This window comes from Thunnus albacares, chromosome 24 (genome assembly GCF_914725855.1).
Source record: "Thunnus albacares chromosome 24, fThuAlb1.1, whole genome shotgun sequence".
NCBI lineage: Eukaryota > Metazoa > Chordata > Actinopteri > Scombriformes > Scombridae > Thunnus > Thunnus albacares.
Window position 1 is genome coordinate 16951699 of NC_058129.1, and position 21791 is coordinate 16973489.

The 21791-nt window shown below is 38.0% G+C and overlaps 2 protein-coding genes and 2 long non-coding RNA genes across 4 annotated transcripts in view; 2 read left to right on the top strand and 2 right to left on the bottom strand.

Moving 5' to 3' along the window:
- LOC122976773 (NACHT, LRR and PYD domains-containing protein 12-like) overlaps nucleotides 1–21791 on the bottom strand; it is a 197501-nt gene that overhangs the window by 89090 nt on the left and 86620 nt on the right. The gene's annotated exons all lie outside the window — the stretch shown is intronic.
- The window catches only part of LOC122976777 (ribonuclease inhibitor-like), a 53920-nt gene continuing 36866 nt past the window's right edge, over nucleotides 4738–21791 (bottom strand). The window contains exons 5-6 of the mRNA XM_044345443.1: nucleotides 6497–6670; nucleotides 4738–5433 (exon numbers count right to left, since the gene is read on the bottom strand). Of these exons, the coding sequence (XP_044201378.1) occupies nucleotides 5424–5433; nucleotides 6497–6670 (184 nt within the window). The 3' untranslated portion in view covers nucleotides 4738–5423. The remainder of the gene's footprint in view (nucleotides 5434–6496; nucleotides 6671–21791) is intronic.
- Nucleotides 13812–15288, top strand: LOC122976779. Its single transcript, XR_006401042.1, has 3 exons — nucleotides 13812–14195; nucleotides 14576–14659; nucleotides 15202–15288. It is a non-coding gene; the product is annotated as an uncharacterized LOC122976779 (long non-coding RNA).
- Nucleotides 18885–19640, top strand: LOC122976781. Its single transcript, XR_006401044.1, has 2 exons — nucleotides 18885–19270; nucleotides 19558–19640. It is a non-coding gene; the product is annotated as an uncharacterized LOC122976781 (long non-coding RNA).

Sequence of the window (21791 nt, forward strand, 5' to 3'; positions counted from 1 at the left end):
TTTAAAAGTTAAAAAGGAAAATACAAATTTGGTCTCTTCATCAAATAAAAAGGCTGCTGTTCTTCAGCCGAGTGTCAAAACTCAAAAGACACAAGTTACTACAACACCTGAAAGCACCACAGAAAAAAACATCAGCTATCACAGAGCAGTCTTGTAAGTTTTACATTATCAGCACTACTACTGCTAAATGTTTTGCATTTTTACATAAAAAAACCTGAAACAACTTATGCAATGATGAAACGATGATGCTGGTTGAAACACTGACAGTCGATATGAACAGGAACATGTTCAGGGTCTGTAATCTCTTCTGCAATAATACAAGATGAAAAACTCAAAGACAGCAGACTCATTAATGCACTTACTGTAATAATGCAAATGTTTTCACCAAGAGCTGAGATTGAACAAGCTGTGGAGAGAAAGTTTAGTCCTGGGTGCATCCAGCAGCTGGTGGACATTCAAAACACCTGGATAGTCAAAAGAAATACACTGAAAATCCAGAATTGGAGAACAAATAAGCTTTATTTACCACCAGCAGGCCTGAATTATATCAGTCTTTATATCTGACAACTTGGAAACAGGTGAGACGGGCTGTGGATGTCAGGAGGTGTGTGTTAATAACAGCAATAATACAATCGATTACACAATTCATCAAAAAAACAACAAAGATGTATTGAAACTTTGCACTAATATGAATGACACTTGACCTCACCTGCAGGCTGATTGCTGCATTATTTGCTGAAAGATATAAAGAAATATGCACTGACTCAGTATCATGTCTTTCTTACACGGGAATAACATCAACATAAAATAGACACGGCGGTCTACAACACTACAAGGCCTATTCAAATATAAAATAGACACAGCGGTTTGTCTAATCAAACACAAAGCAGACAGTCTACAACACCACAGGCAGTGACACAGACAGGTGCCGAGATGCGGAAAACATGGAGTCAAACAACACATTAATCTCACATTATGACTGATTTCTTCATAACCAACATTTACGTTAAGAAAGAGACTAATTATGGATGTTTGTATATTTGTTGAGGTCTGAAAAGGTGAAAACGTCCAGTAGTTCCCAAGAAAAGAGCAGCGCAATTAGAGAAAAATCTGAATAAATGAACAGAAATTGCTCTTTTTTTGTATGATACTTTATCATCTTGTGACCTCAAACATTTATCAAGGTTAACTAAATTAAGTGTGAAACTAAGCACTAATAATAGCAGTGGTGTGGTCAGAGGACAAGTCAGACAGGTCATTATAAAGAAATAAGGTATACCGGAGGATAACATGTCATTTTATCAAAACAGAGTGTTTCATAGTGGTGTAATACAACAAACCACATGCCATTCAATTAGAAATCTCTAAGATGGCATCTAGACAGCATATTTATGTTCTCATCAAAAAGAAACAATGCACATATCATACTGTAGATACATGACTCACACATATTTCTTTATGTATATTCTTTATGAGTTTGTGTTCATGTCATAAAGTATCACTGCATGTATCAAATACACGACTTACTCACTCTTGTTTTCTGCAGGAATGAATTCTAACAAGCAACAAGCAGCTTCTGCACAGGCTCATTCTCAAACCACACAGTCAACAGGTGACTGAACCACTTAGAAATGCAAAACTGGTAAAATCCACCTTATTCAAAGTCCCAGTACAAGATCCAGTTCATTATATAACTTCCATAAGTTATGGAAGTGACATGTTTCACTCACCAAGTGTTGTCCCTGCTCAGCCTGCTGTAGTTTAGTGTAAATTAGTCCATTTGTGTCTTCCACCGTCCTCCATAGAACAAAATAATCCCAACAGGTTAACCGACTTTGTACATATCACGGTCCCTTTTTAAATCTTCATCCTCCTCTCCTTCATGGTGCCACTTTGTCTTTGTCGATGTTTATGTCCCGCTCAACACACAGCAAAGTGAGGTTGGATAGTCTGGCCGTTAGCCGCTGTCAGGCTAGTAGTGCTAGCAATAACGTTAGCTTGATGATCCGCTTTTCTTACTCTCTCGCTCTTTGCGTTTCAATGCAGCCGATTTGTACTTTACCTCCTACCTAGATTAAAAAAAAACACACAAACATCACCTTGATCGTTAACTTGACAGTGTGCGACAACATGACGCATTCACGGACACACAGGCTGCTGGCTTTTAAAACTCCCGGCAGCCAAATAGAGGGGCAGGGGCCCGATTAAGGAAATACTCAGGGGGTGGAATCAACGACAATACAAACATACAAGACGAGAACCTCTTGGCAGTGGTGGGGGCTCGTCTCTGATATGCAGAAGACACGACGTGGTCTGAGTCTGATTTTTTTATTATTTGCCACTATCAACACACAAACTTTATTCAAAATATTCAACTAAACAACAAAAAGTTAGCAGTTGACAGCTAGCTAGTTGTTATATCCAAAGATGATATTTCCTCTTCTGTTCTTGCTGATTAATGCTGTTACCTCTTATTTAAAGTCCTTTCTGAAGATTATTTGAAGGTTATTTTGCAAGATGTTCCACTTTTTAGGTCCAAGTTTGAGATGTATTCATCTCTCTCTCATACAACTTTCTTTTTCCAGATGTCAGATGTCTATGAGTTGTTAACAGCTCCACCAAATAGTGATTTTTCCCTCTAAACTTCTCACATGGTTTCATTTCAATAAATGTTCAAATGATCCAATATTTCACCAAAAATCAAAAATTAGAGAAAAAGTCCAAAAACTGAAAACAGATTTGTGTATCAGAACTTTGTTTTTTCTTCTTTCCTCTCCCATTAATCATCTCACGACACCTCAGATCTATCAGGTGACCCTTTGGAGGGGCCCGACCCCTAGGTTGGGAACCACTGGACTAAACTAGCTAACTGTATACAGGGTTCAGTGTTAATGTTTTTTTTAATTAAAATTAACTTTATTTGCTCTTATACAAATTGTTTTATTTATTAATGGTTATTAAATAACAACAAAGACTGAAGTTAATTGTCATGTTTAATCTTTATTTAATTAAATGAAACAGAACAAGCAGACAGAGTCTCATAGATGTGAAGCAACAAACATTCTTGCATATCAGAAATGTTGACTCATCTCCTATATTTCACTGAACACTAATTTCTTTTGATCAGCCCAGTTTCTTTCACATAATGAAATAGACTCACTAACATGATGGCAAATACATTTTTAGACTCATTTCTTCCACTTCAAGCTTCCTGATTTCCCTCTTTAATGTTTCTCCTTCTCAAGAGTATTTATGACAGTGAAAAATTACATGCTGCACTGATTCCTCTATTTGACAGATCTCACATAATCCTGAGGGATGTTTGTTTCACGCATCACACTACTAGCCTACTCAATATTATATATTGATATATAATATACGTCAATATTCTCTGATATGTACAATCCTGTAAATTAACGGTTATATTGTCAAGTGATTCTGCAATAATCTGCAGTGTCACTCTGGTTTCAACAGATACAGATGGTCACATGTCTGACAGTAAAGAGACATTTAAAACTTATATACATTTAATCCTGAGGGATGTTTGTTTCACGCATCACACTACTAGCCTACTCAATATTATATATTGATATATAATATACGTCACAGCTAGCTAGTTGTTATATCCAAAGATGATATTTCCTCTCCTATTCTTGCTGATTAATGCTGTTACCTCTTATTTAAAGTCCTTTCTGGAGATTATTTGAAGGTTATTTTGCAAGATGTTCCACTTTTTAGGTCCAAGTTTGAGATGTATTCATCTCTCTCTCATACAACTTTCTTTTTTCAGATGTCAGATGTCTATGAGTTGTTAACAGCTCCACCAAATAGTGATTTTTACCTCTAAACTTCTCACATGGTTTCATTTCAATAAATGTTCAAATTATTTCTGTTTACAATAGCTACACTGTGTATTGTGCTAGCTAACTCCATTCCTAAATGTTAGCAGATGATCATAATATGGAGAAAAATATATATGTTTCAACTATACATCAATAAAGCAATACGGAATTACCATCATTAGCACACAGTAATATATATGTGTATGTATATACCCTGCTGGTGAACAGTAATATACATTTAACAATGCAACTACATTCTCCTAAATAACCTACATTAGCATGAACATCACTGATAATAAAGTAACTCCATCTACAAAGTAATTAAACCATCCATCAATTAAGCTGGCAAACCCATCAGCAAGTATGCTAAATGAAACAGTGGAACAGAATAAGGTAAAATATGTGAATCAGAAGGTTGATTCAGACAGCAAAATCAACAAAATAAGTGCCGAAGCTTGCATGTATGTCCTTCACGCATACATCAGAGGTTATAGACAGTCCATATTATTGACTCTTGGTGGGGTTTCACTATCATGATGAAAGGAAAATTCTGCTCCGCTCATCAACTACTTCAAAGTTGGGCAGGGCTGTGTGTCAGGAAGGTGAGAGAGGGAGAGAATCCTTGTGTGTGACGTCACCTTGTTAGGTGGTAAAAATGCTAGGCTTTCTTACAAATGGAATAAACTCCCTAACCCGATGACAAATACATTTTTTAGGCTAATTTCTTCCTGATTTCCCTCTTTAATGTTTCTCGTTCTCAAGAGTATTTAGGACAGTGAAAAATTACATGCTGCACTGATTCCTCTATTTGACAGATATCACATAATCATGAGGGATGTTTGTTTCACGCATCACACTACTAGCCTACTCAATATTATATATTGATATATAATATACGTCAATATTCTCTGATATGTACAATCCTATAAATTAACGGTTATAGTGTCAAGTGATTCTGCAATAATCTGCAGTGTCACTCTGGTTTCAACAGATACAGATGGTCACATGTCTGACAGTAAAGAGACATTTAAAACTTATATACATTTAAAACATATATGCAACTTATAGACAAAGGCAGGAAAGTCTTTCTAAACAAGCCTCTGCTGGAGATGATCCACATGGACCAAAATCCAGACTGAGACTCAGGTCCAGGAGGAGGGTGGAGGAGGTGGTTGAGTGGAGGAGTCTGGGTGTGTCTGCAGAGACTGTGTAGAAGGACAGAGCAGCAGCAGAGCAGTCCAGATACACTGATGATACTCTGTCAGATCCAGAGGAACACACAGGGATGATGGTGGACTTGACTTTGTGTGTGACAGTGGAGCTGTTCTCAGATCAGTTCAGACTGCAGCACTGAGACTCATCTCCACTTCTTCTGATTCCTCTGTCAGTCACTGCTGGATGAAGCTCTCCTCTCCACTCTACCTCCCAGTAACATGGCCCAGTCAGAGTCTCTCTACACACAAGCTGCTGCTGCTGCTGCTGCTGCTGCTGCTGCTGCTGCTGCTGCTTCAACCTCTCTGGATCATCAGGATACAGCTGATCCTCTCTCAACACAAACTCCTGGATGTTCACTCACTCATATCACTCCAAGCTGATGAGAGAAGAAGAAACAACAGAGGTCATAAATCAGTGTTTAGTGAGACTCACTTCATCAGCTGTCAGTCAGTGATGCAGCACATCCAGTATAAAGACCAGCAGGGACTTCAGTCCTGTTCAGACCAGAAGTGGAGCAGCTGTGCAGCGTAGCCTGCTTCCTCTCAGCTCTCATGTTAACGTGTTGGAGTGAACACACTGAGCTCCGATCTCACACACCTGCAGAGACTTTTGGCATCAAGTCTGTTTACTCTGCAGATTTCACTGAAGTACACAGAGGAAATAAAGTGCAGAGAGTCATGAACACATCATTACTGCACAAACACTTTAGTGACACATTTACTGTTGTTACATGTGACCTGCTGTTAAAGTGAAAGCAAGAGTCTCTGTGTGTTGATCAACATCTTATCTGCTTTTGAAATATCATTTGACAAATAAAAATGGAGGCTGTCATTGAAAATATTTGGAGGAAACAAAATAAGTGATGGACAGATATAAAGATGTGATTCCTGGACTTCAGCAGAGGTTCTGGTCTGTATAAAGACCACATGGTTACTAAACGTAATGATGCTTCTGTGAAATCAGAGCCAGTGATTTGCAGGCTTCAGTCAGACTGATCTTAGAGCTCTGACAAAGATGAACTGATCAATTCTTTAGTGTTGAAATGAGAGAACAAACACTTTCAGATCAGATTTGATGGTACGACAGTTGGATGAATGAGGACCACTGTCTCTATACATCTTGTAAGGCTGTCAACTGTAATCCAGCTTTATTTCCTGCAGACATGAACAACAACAACAACAGTCGTCTTCACATCGACTCAAACACGTGATCACAACAAGCTTCTGGCTGATCTGATTGGCTGACTGTTCTCTCTCTCTCTGTCGTTGTGTCCGATCCTGAAGCCTGTCACCGTTCTCCTCTCACAGCTTCACTGAGGAAAGCAGCCACTGAGAAGGTTGGAGGTTCACCAGGAAATACTGGATCTTTGCTTTGATACTAACTGTGTTTAATACAAAACTGCTGAAACCAGCACGGACTGACTCCAACTCTCTACTGACCTCAGAGTCTCCAGTCTACAGTCTGGACTCTTCTTAAGATCAGACAGCAGCTTCTTGTTTGAAGAACTCAAGAAGTTTCCTGTCAGATCCAGCTCTCTCAGATGGGAGGGGTTGGACTTCAGAGCTGAGACCAGAGAAGCACAGCTGATCTTTGACAAACTGCATCTCCACAATCTGAATAAAGAAGAAATCATGTAGTGTTAGAAGCAGATTATTGTGTTTGAAATCATTCAATGTTTCATAATCTGTTCAGAGCTGAAGAAGGTTTAGAATGAACAAGTTTAGAAAATGGAAACTCCAAACACCTGAACCCAACAGGATGCAGGTTAAAAACTGTCAAATACAAACAGTGAAAAAGAGCTTCATTAATATTAATGACAACATGCTGCTACTTCAATAAACACACAGTGACTTAACAGTGAATTAGCCAGTGCAGCTTTTTCATCTTATATTAAATATGAAGACCAAAAAGATGCTCAGTGTGGATCAGTATAAAGTCTATGTGGTCACAGATGTTTTAATGTTATCAAAATTGATTTAAAATAAAGATCTGAATGTTTGAAAGTTTGTATCCACTCTGCTGAGGAAACTCATGGACTTCAAGTGGGACTTCATTTAAGATGGTGAGATTACTCAATCCCATTACTGGCTTCTATTTATCAAAACACCAGCTGGTCTCATTCGTCTAATTCTTTCTCCCTCTCAATCACACACACACACACACACACACACGCACACACACACAGACACACACACACACACACACACAGTCAGAGGGCTACCAAGGCTGGACTGGGAGAACTGGTGTCTTTGACTGGGCCATAAGTCATTAACTAACTCACTCCCCTGCCATCGCCCAATACTTGGACTTCTGCACTTAACCGTGTTCCTTGTTAGAGCCTGACATACAGTTCATATTTGGACATGATGTAACATGTCTGCTGCTGTTCATTATATTTTCATTTATATTTCAACTGTTTTTGACAGACAGCATTATATTGACAAAACATCTTTTATTTATGTAATCTTCATCTTTTTATTTGTACCACTGATATGCCTTAAGGCTGGACAATATCTCCAGTATATTCAGATGTTACATGATATAGAGCCAGATATTATCTGAGAGTTTGCTTGTAATTCTGTGATGTAGCTCAGTTGTCTGTAACTGTTGCTGCTCCACAAAGCAAGGTTAGTAAGTTTACCACATGACTTTAAAAATGCTAAAACTGCTGAAATTTGCTTTGTTATCATGAACTTGAATTGTCAATCATAAATGAATCATATCCAAATAGCTCATTCAAATGTTGCTTTACAGATTCAAAACACTATCATGATGATGTCATCTTTTCACACTTATCTGCCTAACTTTCTAATCCTGCTTTGTGGAACAGTCCTCTGGTTAAAAGCTGCTTAACAGCAAATGATGCAGTTTTATTCAACTGAACTCTTCTGTTCTGGTCACCTGCTTTGGTTTTCTAAACACTGTTTCATATTTTTAAATATATTGTTAGTCAAAAAAGGTGATACTGTATAGTTGATCATGTCAATATTTCTGAGCCTAAGTGCCTTGTACTACTATTTCCATCAAAAAGCCAAAGACAGTTTGAGAGAGAACGCTCTGTTTCAGCTTTTTGTTTAACATGCAATTGTTCTGCATGTAAACTTTCCAACTTTATATTCAAATAAAAAGTCAAGTGCAATAAGAAGCTGTGTTTTTTTCTCTTCCATTGTAATTACATGATTGAAATATCAGTGATTTAGCTCTGTTCTTCATTCCTAAAGAACATTTTGTTCTGGTTTGCATTATGTGCTTGTAGCCAGCTTTGGACAGAGATTTTATGAAGAATGACAACCAGGTCTATTAAAACCTTTTTCTTAACAAAAGTGTCTTTAATTGTATGTATTGTGACTATTCCTATGTGTTTAACCTGCTAAGTCAGTATACATTTAGGTTAAAAATATGTTTATTAAAATGTTTGTCAAAAAAATACAAACTAAATAGTTCAATCAAACAAATCTGTCAACTGTAAGATACTGTAAAAGAAAAAAAACAGTTATATTAATAAAGCAATGAAAAACCAGATCATACTGTATTTTTCATTAACAGCACGAAACCGTAAACTTTAGTAACAGTAAAAAAATGTTAATTTTACAGTAACTTAATGGCAACCCTGCTGCCAGTTGTTGAATGTTTTTACAGGAAGTTTTAACAGTGTGTGTGTAGAGGTGTGTGTGTTTCTACTGTAGCAGCCTGGTGTCATCAGGAGATTTAATGAAGGTAAACACAGTGAACGGTGGTGCGTAACGGTGGTGTGTAACGGCACTGCGCTCTGGCGCAGCACTTCTCAGAGGCTGCAGATTTATCAACATATCAGTCCTGCTGACTTCAGATGCTGCAGGGATTTAATGAAGTGAAGGAGAAGCTTTTCATACAGTATAAACAGCTGTGGACAACAGATACTGTAACAATCACCCACATTCATTTATACATCACTGCACACTGATTTACTGACTTTCCTGCTTTAACCACATTAAACCTTATTTTCTGTGCACATGTTGGTTGGAGAGTGTTTAACTGAAATAAATGATTTATATTTGAAGCATTAATCTGTTGTTGCAGCACGTCTGCATCCAGTAGACTATTAAGTATGAAACACAGGCGCCTGATACTGTATCAGTAGCCTATGTGACGCTCACAAAAACAAAGGGATTTTATGAGGATGACGTATGACTGCAGCGTTCTACTATAGTCATACGTCATTGTTCAGTTTTAACAACGGCTGACATTTTTGATCTTTGAGCACAAAATTAAGTCATTTGTCCACAAATATTTGGTGAACATTGTGGCTAATCAACATGGTCAGAAAATGACTCAGAAAAATATGAAATGTCTCAAAAATGCCAAAATATACTGGAGGGAGGCTTTAAATAGTATTTAAATGTTTGAAAACAACATTTGAATGTGTAAATCTGAAGGAGATTTTACCTCATAAAAATCATCCTTATGTCTGCAGTTTAGTGTCACCACAACTTTCACATCATATTAATCTCAGCACACAAGTAAGAAATGGTGTCTGACCTCAGAGTCTCCAGTCTACAGTCTGGACTCTCCAGAAAATCAAACTGCAGATTCCTTTTCGAACCGTCCCAACTGTAGTTGTCACTCAGATCCAGCTCTCTCAGATGGGAGGGGTTGGACTTCAGAGCTGAGAGCAGAGAAGCACAGCTGATCTCTGACAAACTGCAGTTCTTCAATCTGAATAAAGAAGAAATCATGTAGCGTTAGAAGCAGATTACATGGGTGCAAGAGCTCCGTCTACAGACGGATTTCCATCAAAAGTGAATTATTTGTTCCATCATAGTCTGTTTATTTTTACCACTAACACAAAAAAGATTTTACTCTGCCACCACATTTCTGATTTTTTCACTTTGTAAACGATTAAACGGCGAGGGAAAGAGACGTTGGTTGTTCCAGACATCAGCGCTTGTTCCAGCTTCCTGCGGTTGTTTATGCATCAATTTATACGTCTGTTTTCTCCAAAATAATCAAAGGTATGGCAGTTTTATTTAATGTGCACTTATTTCTCTGTAGGGATGGGTACCGAAACCCAGTATTAAACGAGCCCCGAGGATAAATGATTAAAGACTGTAGTATTGATAAGCTCCGATGTTACCGGTTCTTTTATCAACACTTTTTAATGTTTTGGTGTAATTTATTCTCAAAGTGCAGCCTCTCCTCCACACACACACACACACACACACACACACACACACACACACACACACACACACACACACACACACACACACACACACACACACACACACACACACACACACAGTCAGAGGGCTACCAAGGCTGGACTGGGAGAACTGGTGTCTTTGACTGGGCCATAAGTCATTAACTAACTCACTCCCCTGCCATCGCCCAATACTTGGACTTCTGCACTTAACCGTGTTCCTTGTTAGAGCCTGACATACAGTTCATATTTGGACATGATGTAACATGTCTGCTGCTGTTCATTATATTTTCATTTATATTTCAACTGTTTTTGACAGACAGCATTATATTGACAAAACATCTTTTATTTATGTAATCTTCATCTTTTTATTTGTACCACTGATATGCCTTAAGGCTGGACAATATCTCCAGTATATTCAGATGTTACATGATATAGAGCCAGATATTATCTGAGAGTTTGCTTGTAATTCTGTGATGTAGCTCAGTTGTCTGTAACTGTTGCTGCTCCACAAAGCAAGGTTAGTAAGTTTACCACATGACTTTAAAAATGCTAAAACTGCTGAAATTTGCTTTGTTATCATGAACTTGAATTGTCAATCATAATTGAATCATATCCAAATAGCTCATTCAAATGTTGCTTTACAGATTCAAAACACTATCATGATGATGTCATCTTTTCACACTTATCTGCCTAACTTTCGAATCCTGCTTTGTGGAACAGTCCTCTGGTTAAAAGCTGCTTAACAGCAAATGATGCAGTTTTATTCAACTGAACTCTTCTGTTCTGGTCACCTGCTTTGGTTTTCTAAACACTGTTTCATATTTTTAAATATATTGTTAGTCAAAAAGGTGATACTGTATAGTTGATCATGTCAATATTTCTGAGCCTAAGTGCCTTGTACTACTATTTCCATCAAAAAGCCAAAGACAGTTTGAAAGAGAACGCTCTGTTTCAGCTTTTTGTTTAACATGCAATTGTTCTGCATGTGGACTTTCCAACTTTATATTCAAATAAAAAGTCAAGTGCAATAAGAAGCTGTGTTTTTTTCTCTTCCATTGTAATTACATGATTGAAATATCAGTGATTTAGCTCTGTTCTTCATTCCTAAAGAACATTTTGTTTGTATTTTTCATTAACAACACGAAACCGTAAACTTTAGTAACAATAAAAAAATGTTAATTTTACAGTAACTTAATGGCAACCCTGCTGCCAGTTGTTGAATGTTTTTACAGGAAGTTTTAACAGTGTGTGTGTAGAGGTGTGTGTGTTTCTACTGTAGCAGCCTGGTGTCATCAGGAGATTTAATGAAGGTAAACACAGTGAACGGTGGTGCGTAACGGCACTGCGCTCTGGCGCAGCACTTCTCAGAGGCTGCAGATTTATCAACATATCAGTCCTGCTGACTTCAGATGCTGCAGGGATTTAATGAAGTGAAGGAGAAGCTTTTCATACAGTAGAAACAGCTGTGGACAACAGATACTGTAACAATCACCCACATTCATTTATACATCACTGCACACTGATTTACTGACTTTCCTGCTTTAACCACATTAAACCTTATTTTCTGTGCACATGTTGGTTGGAGAGTGTTTAACTGAAATAAATGATTTATATTTGAAGCATTAATCTGTTGTTGCAGCACGTCTGCATCCAGTAGACTATTTAGTATGAAACACAGGCGCCTGATACTGTATCAGTAGCCTATGTGACGCTCACAAAAACAAAGGGATTTTATGAGGATGACGTATGACTGCAGCGTTCTACTATAGTCATACGTCATTGTTCACTTTTAACAACAGCTGACATTTTTGATCTTTGAGCACAAAATGAAGTTATTTGTCCACAAATATTTGGTGAACATTGTGGCTAATCAACATGGTCAGAAAATGACTCAGAAAAATATGAAATATCTCAAAAATACCAAAATACACTGGAGGGAGGCTTTAAATAGTATTTAAATGTTTGAAAACAACATTTGAATGTGTAAATCTGAAGGAGATTTTACCTCATAAAAATCATCCTTATGTCTGCAGTTTAGTGTCACCACAACTTTCACACCATATTAATCTCAGCACACAAGTAAGAAATGGTGTCTGACCTCAGAGTCTCCAGTCTACAGTGTGGACTCTCCAGAAAATCACACAGTAGATTTGTTCTTGAACTGTTTCGACTGTAGTTTCCACTCAGATTCAGCTCTCTCAGATGGGAGGGGTTGGACTTCAGAGCTGAGAGCAGAGAAGCACAGCTGATCTCTGACAACCTGCAGCTCTTCAATCTGAATAAAGAAGAAATCATGTAGCGTTAGAAGCAGATTACATGGGTGCAAGAGCTCCGTCTACAGACAGATTTCTATCAAAAGTGAATTATTTGTTCCATCATAATCTGTTTATTTTTACCACTAACATAAAAAAGATTTTACTCTGCCACCACACACACACACACACACACCGAGCAAAGTCAGTGAACAGCAGATCACATGTGAAGTGAAGATTACTCGAGTTGACGACAACAACGCTCGTTACTTCTTAAGTGCATTAACACCTTAGCGAGTAAAAAGCCAATACTCTATCAATACACCTGATCAACAAGCATAAACATGTAGAAAAGTGATATTTTCAACTGCTCTGTCCGCAGTCTCTCATCCACCGCTGCTATGTTTTACACAAACACAGCGCGCTAGCTCGGCTAATAGCTAATTGTTAGCAACAAGCTAAAACTAAAGCTGTCTGTATGTAGTCTAACTGTTTAGCTTAGTTTGCCACCAATCTTCAAATTTGGCTCATTCTTGTAAACTCAGCTGCTGGCTGAGACAAAGCAGCCTCTCCTCTCTACCAGCGGTACCTGCAGCAGTCAATCACATCAGCAGCAGAGGGAGGAGGAGGAGGACAGGAGGAAGGACTGATACTGACTGATGTCTGTCTTCTTCTTTCTTTCTAGACTTCACTCAGTATCTTCATGTCAGGAATATTATTTATTTTATTGACGTTTTACATTTGTTTCCAGAGATATTATTGAGTTTATAAAGTGACTTTGCTGTTGTAAACATGACTGTTGCAGCTGGGCGGCTGTGGCTCAGGAGGTAGGGTCAGGAGCGGGTCGTCCACTAATTGGAAGATTGGCGGTTCGATTCCCGGCTCCTCCAGTCCGCATGTCGATGTGTCCTTGGGCAAGATACTTAAACCCAAATTGCTCCTGATGGCTGTGCCATCAGTGTGTGAATGTGTATGAATGATGAGATTTCCTGTGATGGGCAGGTTGGGACCTTGCATGGTAGCCCCTGTACCCATTCTGCGTATGAATGTGTGTGAATGGGTGAATGTGATTCGTAGTGTAAAAGCGCTTTGAGTGGTCGGAAGGCTAGAAAGGCGCTATACAAGTACACTCCATTTACTGTTGCTGCTCTAGAAACAATGTTTAGTTATATTTATAATAAAAAATAAATTCTGATCCTGTTCTGAATTTATTTTTAAAAAAAGAATAAATTCAGAATTTAGGGCTCGACTTTAAGGCTTGTCCGATTTCTTTATACGGCAAATGGAAAAGAAATTTACTTGTCCCACTACACAAGTTAAAAGTGACAAAAAAAATCCTCACAATGTTTCATCTGCTCTGCACCTCTACTGTGCGCACTGAAAAAGAGGGATGATGCATCACAGACAGACAAAGTCTGTGACGAGATGTCAAGAGGCAGATATTCACATTTTATTACATAATGAAAAGGTCCAAACCTTCAGATGCACAAGAAAGAAAACGGAGAAAAGAGGAGGAGGAAAAGAAAGTCCAATATAGAGGTATGTCGTCTAATGTTAACATAGCTAGCTAAGTAGCAATAAAGCTAATGCTAGATAATGATGCTACGATAGCTGCTGGACTCACATATCGTTACAGATTGAAGGATATGAGACTGAATGACAAGCCAGTAGCGAGCTATCTGGATAACTGCTCCTTCCTACAACGTAAGGCTTTGTGCTGAAATTTCACTGACCAATATCAGTGATAATGGCTAACGCTATATCCATAAAAACATACATTTCTGCACTGGGTTGCACCAACTATGTGTAAGCTGGCATGAGCCACTTGGCATCGTAGCACATTGTAGTAAACTGGATCAATAGTGAAATATCATATCAATAAATTAGGTCTCTACTGGATTACTGTGTTGCTAAATGGCAGCAATTAGAGTTATGTTGTAACTTATCTCCGTGGTGAAAGCTTTTATTTTTTTTTTTTTGAACTGACACACAGCTGGTGCAACAGGCTGCAGCAGTTGTTTGTCTACTCTGCAGCTACATGTTTTTGCTTGTAACAGGCTGATATCTACTCTATAACTGTCCAGATGCACTCAGGAAATATCTGCAGAAGCCTCCAGCTGCTGGAGAAGTTACATCTGATCTCCCATCTACACCACTCTCTGAAGCAGGTCAGTTCAGCCACTTATTTGTGGTCTCTGTGTAACTGATAATACACTGCTATGTTGTCTTTATTATTATTATTATTATTATTAATATATTTATTATTAGTAGTATTATTATTATTTGAATGTCACAGTTACACCTTGTTAATTTCAAGTCAAATATCAATATTATCTTTTATTAAATGGTTTCTTACATACTTGTGTTATCATGGTAACACTAGCGCAATAAAATATATTGAATCATAAATATAATTTCTATATTATAAAGGGAACATAGCTAACTTAAATACTAATCAATATTAGACTGCAACCATCTATATTTATTCAAGTTGTCTACAGGACACATTAAAGCTAGAATAACTTATTCCATCTAAAATAATTTCAACTTGGATTCTTCACTTTTTTTCACTCATGTAATTGAACAGTTCTGGTCAACCGTTATCTATAATTTATGCTTCAGATGTGTTTATTGTCTGATGTGTTGTCATTTATGAATCATTGTGTGTCCTTACTAAAGGATTAATAACTATATTTACATGTATGTTTAGATTTGCCTGCAGGTGAAGCAACAACAGACACAACAGACACTTCTACTACTCTACAGCCTGCAGACACCATCAACTGGAACAGATCCTGAAATATGTGAGTCCATCAAGGCAGCAGCTATAGATCCTGCTGACTGGCAGCCCTGTCTGATATGGTGAGGACAGAGATAGTCAGCAGAGGCCATATCAGCTAAAATAAGACTCTACATTTACAAAATGAGAGGATGGGAGAAGTTCCCATCACCACCACTTCTACAGAAAATAAGTGAATGGAGAGAAAATCAAGAGAAGTTGGTTGGGTATATTCCAAGAAAAAATTTAAACAAGTCTTTACTGTTTCTGCTGCAACCTGTTCTCACAAAAAAACTACAAACTAATCAGTAATTGATTTAATGACTGGAAAAATTGCAGTGAAATATTCAAAACCCACGAGAACAGTCCAGGGATCTCATTTGTTGAGTAAGCAGGAACGGGGCCTGAAAGAGGCGTACGCCACTTCCCAAGCAAAAGTTGTGATCTATAAAAACAAACTTGATGGGACAATGTGCGCACCTGCACCTAAACTCTTACCCATGCGTAGGAACATTTTAGAGACAGGGGAAATCCACGACGCAGAATTGAAGTGAATTGAAGGCAGATTGTATAATAATCCTCTCACACATTTCATTTCACTTAATATCAAACATCAATTATAGATCCACATTATCAGAAACACTCAAACCAGCAGTGTTATCTGTACTTTGGCTTGTAGTGAGCCATAACTTCCATAAACATCTTTCAATTTGTAAAGATATAAAGCAACTCAGATCTTAAAGTCTGCCCAACATTTCATCAGTGCTGCCTCACCCGGAGCACAAAGGAGAGAGTCAGTTGTGGAGCAGCAGCAGCTGAAATGAATGATGTCAGGATGTGGCAGGTGGCAGGATTCTGCAAAGTCTGGGTTGCCTTTCTCCAATATTAGCTAAGCATGAAAATACTGATTGATTTTCACCTTAGCCACGTTAACTTACTGATGAAATGATCATCATTGATTGTAGAAATCCAAGATGACATCAAATAACTTCAACAAACGGAACTAAAACATATTTACAGGACAGAGCGTTAATAGATTTTTAATATTTGGTTATACTGTGCATATATCACCAAGTATGAGTTCCCATGTAGTTTATATGTGTAAAATGGCTACAGTAAACACGGCTGTATTGTCAAGCACAGAGACACTGGAGACACAGCGGTGGCTGCCACACACACTCTGCCTTCTCCAGTCACCTCACCGGCTCATCTTCACCACCTGTGCTCACTGTGTCAATTAGAGAAATACCTGTATGCTGGATTTTGGAGTAAATATAAACTAATATAGTGTTTATTGTATTTTACATATTGAGTGAGTGGTGTAAAAACTACTTATACTGGTTAACTGGGAGCTGGCCCACTGCAGGGTGTGTTAAACATTTAACCAGAGATGTCTAACTTAACAATCCACAGGAATGTTTATTGAGGTTGTATATGGTTGTTTTGGGTTACACACATAATTTCAATACGTGTGAAAACGGGGAAATAAAAGGTTAAATGTCTGTTCATGCCTGTTGTGGTCCTTCCCCTGCTGCTGCTGAGCACAAGTGACAAGAAAGGCTCCGATACACTGACTCTCAACACTGATTGGCCAGGCGTCTAAAGACAGAGAGAGTGATTGCTGCGGTGAAAGAAACACATGTACATGAATATTCATGAAGGCTTTTGCATCGACCATTTATGGTTGAATGTGGGCGTGTAGAGGGCGGGATATGACGCTGATCCATGAGCGCACATTTCCAGGTGGACTGTGATTTATAAAGGGAAATATACGTGCATTCGTGTGTACGCATGGTTTTATAAATATGATTATTTTTGGGTGCACGCCATTTTCGGCTTTTGTGCGCACGTACAATTTTAGTGTGGATCCTACACACTGTTTTATAAATGAAACCCCAGAACATTGTGGGCACATGACATCATGGAAGGAGTCATCTATCCAGTGTAATCTATCTACATCTACTGTGCTGTTGTGTTTTCTGGGTTTTACTTTGCTCTGTGTTTCTCGTGTGTTCCTTCACTCCTCCTGTTTTCATGTGCTCCTCCTCTCACCTGCCCTGCAGTAGCCTCGTTGGTCCTGCCCTGCTCCTAGTGTCTTCCCCAGCCTATCAGCTCCCAGCCTGCCCTTGTATTGTGCCACCTGTTCCTTGTTGTCTGATTACTTCAGTTTGTATTGAAGTTCAGTTTTCAGTTCAGTCTTTGTCGAGTCGTCTGTTCAGTTAGTCAATTCTGTTATGTCGTGTTTGCTCAGTTTCCTGCTCAGTCGATTTTTTTTTTTTGTATCTTGTTCTACTCAGCTCATCCTGCTTTTGTTTTTTTCCTGCCAGTCTTTGAAATAAAGACGCTTTTCTTCAGCCCTGCTTTCTGGTCTCTGCATTTGGGTCCACCTGCTCCTCAATGTATGACAGGGTGGTGATGAGGCAGTACTGGTGGGGTAATGTGGTTTGGGGGGGGGGCACTAAATCCTAATCTCTCCTAGGGCACCAACATGTCTAGAGTCGGCCCTGCTGTCAGATTTATTAAAGGAAAGCTTTTACATTTTCAGAGTGAGTGAAGAAATCAGGAGAGAGGAGACAGAAGTGAGGAAGAATTGCAGGATGTAACTTAATGGTGTTGAAAGAAAAACAAGGAGAAAGTAAAGAAGTGATTGAAAAGGAAGAAGGTGCAACTGATTCAAGATTTAAAGAAACAGTTGAAGGAGTAAAGAGAAACACACAGAGGCAGCCCAGGCGTCAGGTGATGGAGAGACATGAACACATTCAAAGCAGGAGGCAGAAAAAACTGTTAAGGTCTGACTTCCACCTGTATCTAGATGAATTACTGTTCTGTAAATATGTTTAAAGACACAATCTGTTATCCAAACTAAAGGACATCCTAACAAACAAAAGTCAAAGCACAAGATTCAAACCTGCTATAAAAGGACTTACAGATGTTTTAACACAGGTACTAACACTACACAACAACTCTGTTAACATGATGTTTTCTTCAGCTGTTAGAAGGTCGTTGACCTCAGTAACTGTTGTAAACACAGCACTAAAACTGACACTTTCACTTATTAGGAAACAAAATGCTGATTCATCTGATTCATTTATAAGTCAAACTGTTGTCTTGATTTGGCTTTAAGTTGAAACAAATTAATTCCCCATCAGTCACTTTTGTTATGTTGTTATATTACAAACATTGATCTATATTAAGGACCATATAGAGGCTGAGAATCCAGATTTGTTTTTCAGATAGAGACTGATTGGTCCATCTATCATCCATAAGGCCTACGTTTATTTATGTGTTGTAAATAAATACTGTTAATATTTAAAAATTAGGTTAATAAATATTGTTAATATTTGTTTAATATTTATTTACATATTTTTTGTGCACTTGTTTCATTTCAGCTCAGTGTAGAGAAATACAGCGATACAGACAACCGCCTTACTGCGTATCTAACGTATCTGACGACATTGTCGACACCGCGTATCCGTATCTGTGACGCGCCTGCTCCGTAACATAACTAGTAGTTTCAGGGGGCCTACCACTCCCCCTGAAAACAATCCTAGTAGAAACACTGTCAATCATTATTATTAAACGTCAGAAGGATGATCAATAATTAATCAATAGAGCTCATATTGAAACAGACTTTACAAAGTGCTTCACAATTCAGGATCAAATGAAAAGATCATTAACAGGGAAGTAATGGCTTGAATAAAATTCATAAATTGAATCATTTATATGTTGACACTGTTTGGATGCTTTCAACTGTTTGTTCGTCTGATTTCTACGTTCACAAACAAAATGAAAAAGTCAATTATTGTCATTTTTACTCTGACAAGTGACTTTTGTGGATGTGTAACAGTTAAAAAAGACACTTTAATAATTCTTATTTCCAATTTGTGTTTGTGAATTTTATCTCAATGAGGAACTTTTATTCATGAATGTTTCCTGTGGAAATGACCTTGCTGCACATCGTCCCTTCTGTCCCTCACAGAGCTGTTTTGCATTGCTGAGGGTAAGTTGTGTGGAAAAATGCTGCTGTGCTATTTTATTGTTTTCTATGAAATTTGAACCGTTTATGTTGTAACATTTAATGCATATTGTTTACTGTTAATACTATTACTTTAACTAGCTGTTTCATGTTGTTTTGACTGTTAATATGAGTTTTGTAGATGCTTTTGTTGAACTTTCTTGGTGCCATTTGTATTACAGCAGGCTGCCCTGCGTCATGTAGTCAACGTAGCGCTGCAGAGATTTTAGCATCTATTTCCTGATGTAAATTCTGTTATTTTGCATGTTTAGGAGCAGATGTGCAGGAGAGACCAGAAGGTGATTCATATGTGTTACATTGTCTTCTGCAGGAGCAAATAAAGGCTGGAAACCAATCCTTTGAGTCGTCTCGTTACATGTCCTTACCACATCTGTCACACATGTACAAGTGAAAGATAAATTTACTTGTCTGAAGGACAAGTGCCTCAAAAAGTTAATGTGGAGCCCTGCATGCGCACCTGTCACCTGCTGTTTTGGTTCATGTATGTGCAGCAGTGCAACATGTAAAAGGGCTGAGTGAATATAGATCAACTGGTGTGGTGATTAATAAATACTCTCTCAGCCAGTCACATCACTGGTCTCATAGCTGTGAAACACTTGTGCCAATCACAGTTAAACGTGATAACGACGACTCAACAAACAGAAAGCTTTTCTTCAGGAAATGTCTGGATGGTTCAGAGCGTCACGACATGAACACACATCACCACAAATCTGCAGCCAAAGACAGATGGAGCAGTTTTTTCATCAGTTAATATTATAACAATAGAAATTTTTAAAAAATGTATTTGGTGAAGCTGTTTATATGATTATAGCCCATCAGACTGATGCTATTTCAGCAATAATTATAGCCTAATGTATCTCACCTCGTACACGGTCACATAGTTTAGTAATTAATGTTACACAACAGCGTTTGCATCGTAATGTGTCTCGGGATAAAACATGAGACGCTACTTTGGCTAAAAAGAAAGACGTAGAAGAGGCTGATGAGCCCCGCTAACCCGACGTCTCCTTCATAAAAAAGCAGAATATCGAGTTATAACCGACCAGACTGATTCACTGTAAATGATTGCAGTAAATTTACAGCAGGACTTCAGCAGTACTAACCTGTTATTTTTAAATGTAGCACTTTCCTGTTAATACAAAAAAAATCTGTTAAATTACGCTCCATTTACCGTTTTTTAATAGAATTATAATGTATTTGCATTTTAACGTTAATCAACAGTCAAAAGTATAAAATAACGGTATAATGCAGTATTTTTTGCATTTTGGGAAGAACCATTTCACCTGAACTGCACATGTGAAGCTAGATCTGTTCTTTTCTTCATCTATATCTTACTAATTATTTGGTGAGCAGCAATTTTACTCATAAATCAGTGTAAAGTCTGTCAGTGATGTTTCCAGAGATGTTTGTTTGCATTACTGAATATGTGCACGTCATGATAGAAGGATTCAGCAGCAACGTTTAAGCATAATTTCATAGATGATTGCTGATTAGCCTAATCAGACGACACAAGGAGCTCATTTTAATGTCTACATGTCTAAGTTAACGTATTTTGCCAGTGAACTCATTAAGCATTATGATAGTCTTTACAGTGTAAACCTTTTACACAGTCGGAGGAGGAGTGTGGTAGAACCACTGTGGAACTCTTCAAGACTAAACCCACCGATGCAGGAGTCAAGGAAGTTCTCTCTCTGGGTGAAGATGTCGAGCTGTCGTTTGTGTCATCCAGTTTCTGATGGCTCACTTCTCAGAGACCATTACAGGACTAATCCTTCTTGCAAATGTAAGATTCCTTTATGTATATGTACATATATACACACACATATGCCATGTCATATAATGACTCATCACTTTGTATTTGGCTTTCTATGTTCTAGGGATCTGCCACTACAGCTGACGTTGAGAGGATAATCTCCATACCTGCAATTCCTTGTCTGATACTGCTTGGTATGTTTACATCATTGGATAGACAAGCAACAAAATGTTCTATTAAAGCATAATGCAAAACTCTTGTAAAGACATATTCTGATCTCCTTTGTTATAGGAATGCACTGCTGTTTTTTAAATTCAACTTCTCTTAGTTGCAGTACTATTGGTTGGTCAATACATAAAGAATTTATTTGAAAAAAACCATGAATGATATTTTTGAAAGAAACAACAAACTGTTGAATGTAATGGTTTACATGGTTTACTTTCTGAATCCAAAATCCAAAATGATGCAAAAGTCAACTACTGTTTTTGAATATTATCTGAAGAAACACATGTTTTAGAGAAATTAGCACAACTGACGATATCTGTTTTTTCAAGTGGACTCTTCACATGGTGCTACACATGTTGCTGTCTGTGTGACCACGGCAGGAAATCAAAAGCTCCTCTGACTGTACCGTGGTTGTATTAGCATCAAAAAACTACAGCTGTTCTTGTTTCTGCCACAAGCCAAACAAGATGCACAAATTTATATCACAATAACTATTCTGTAACCATT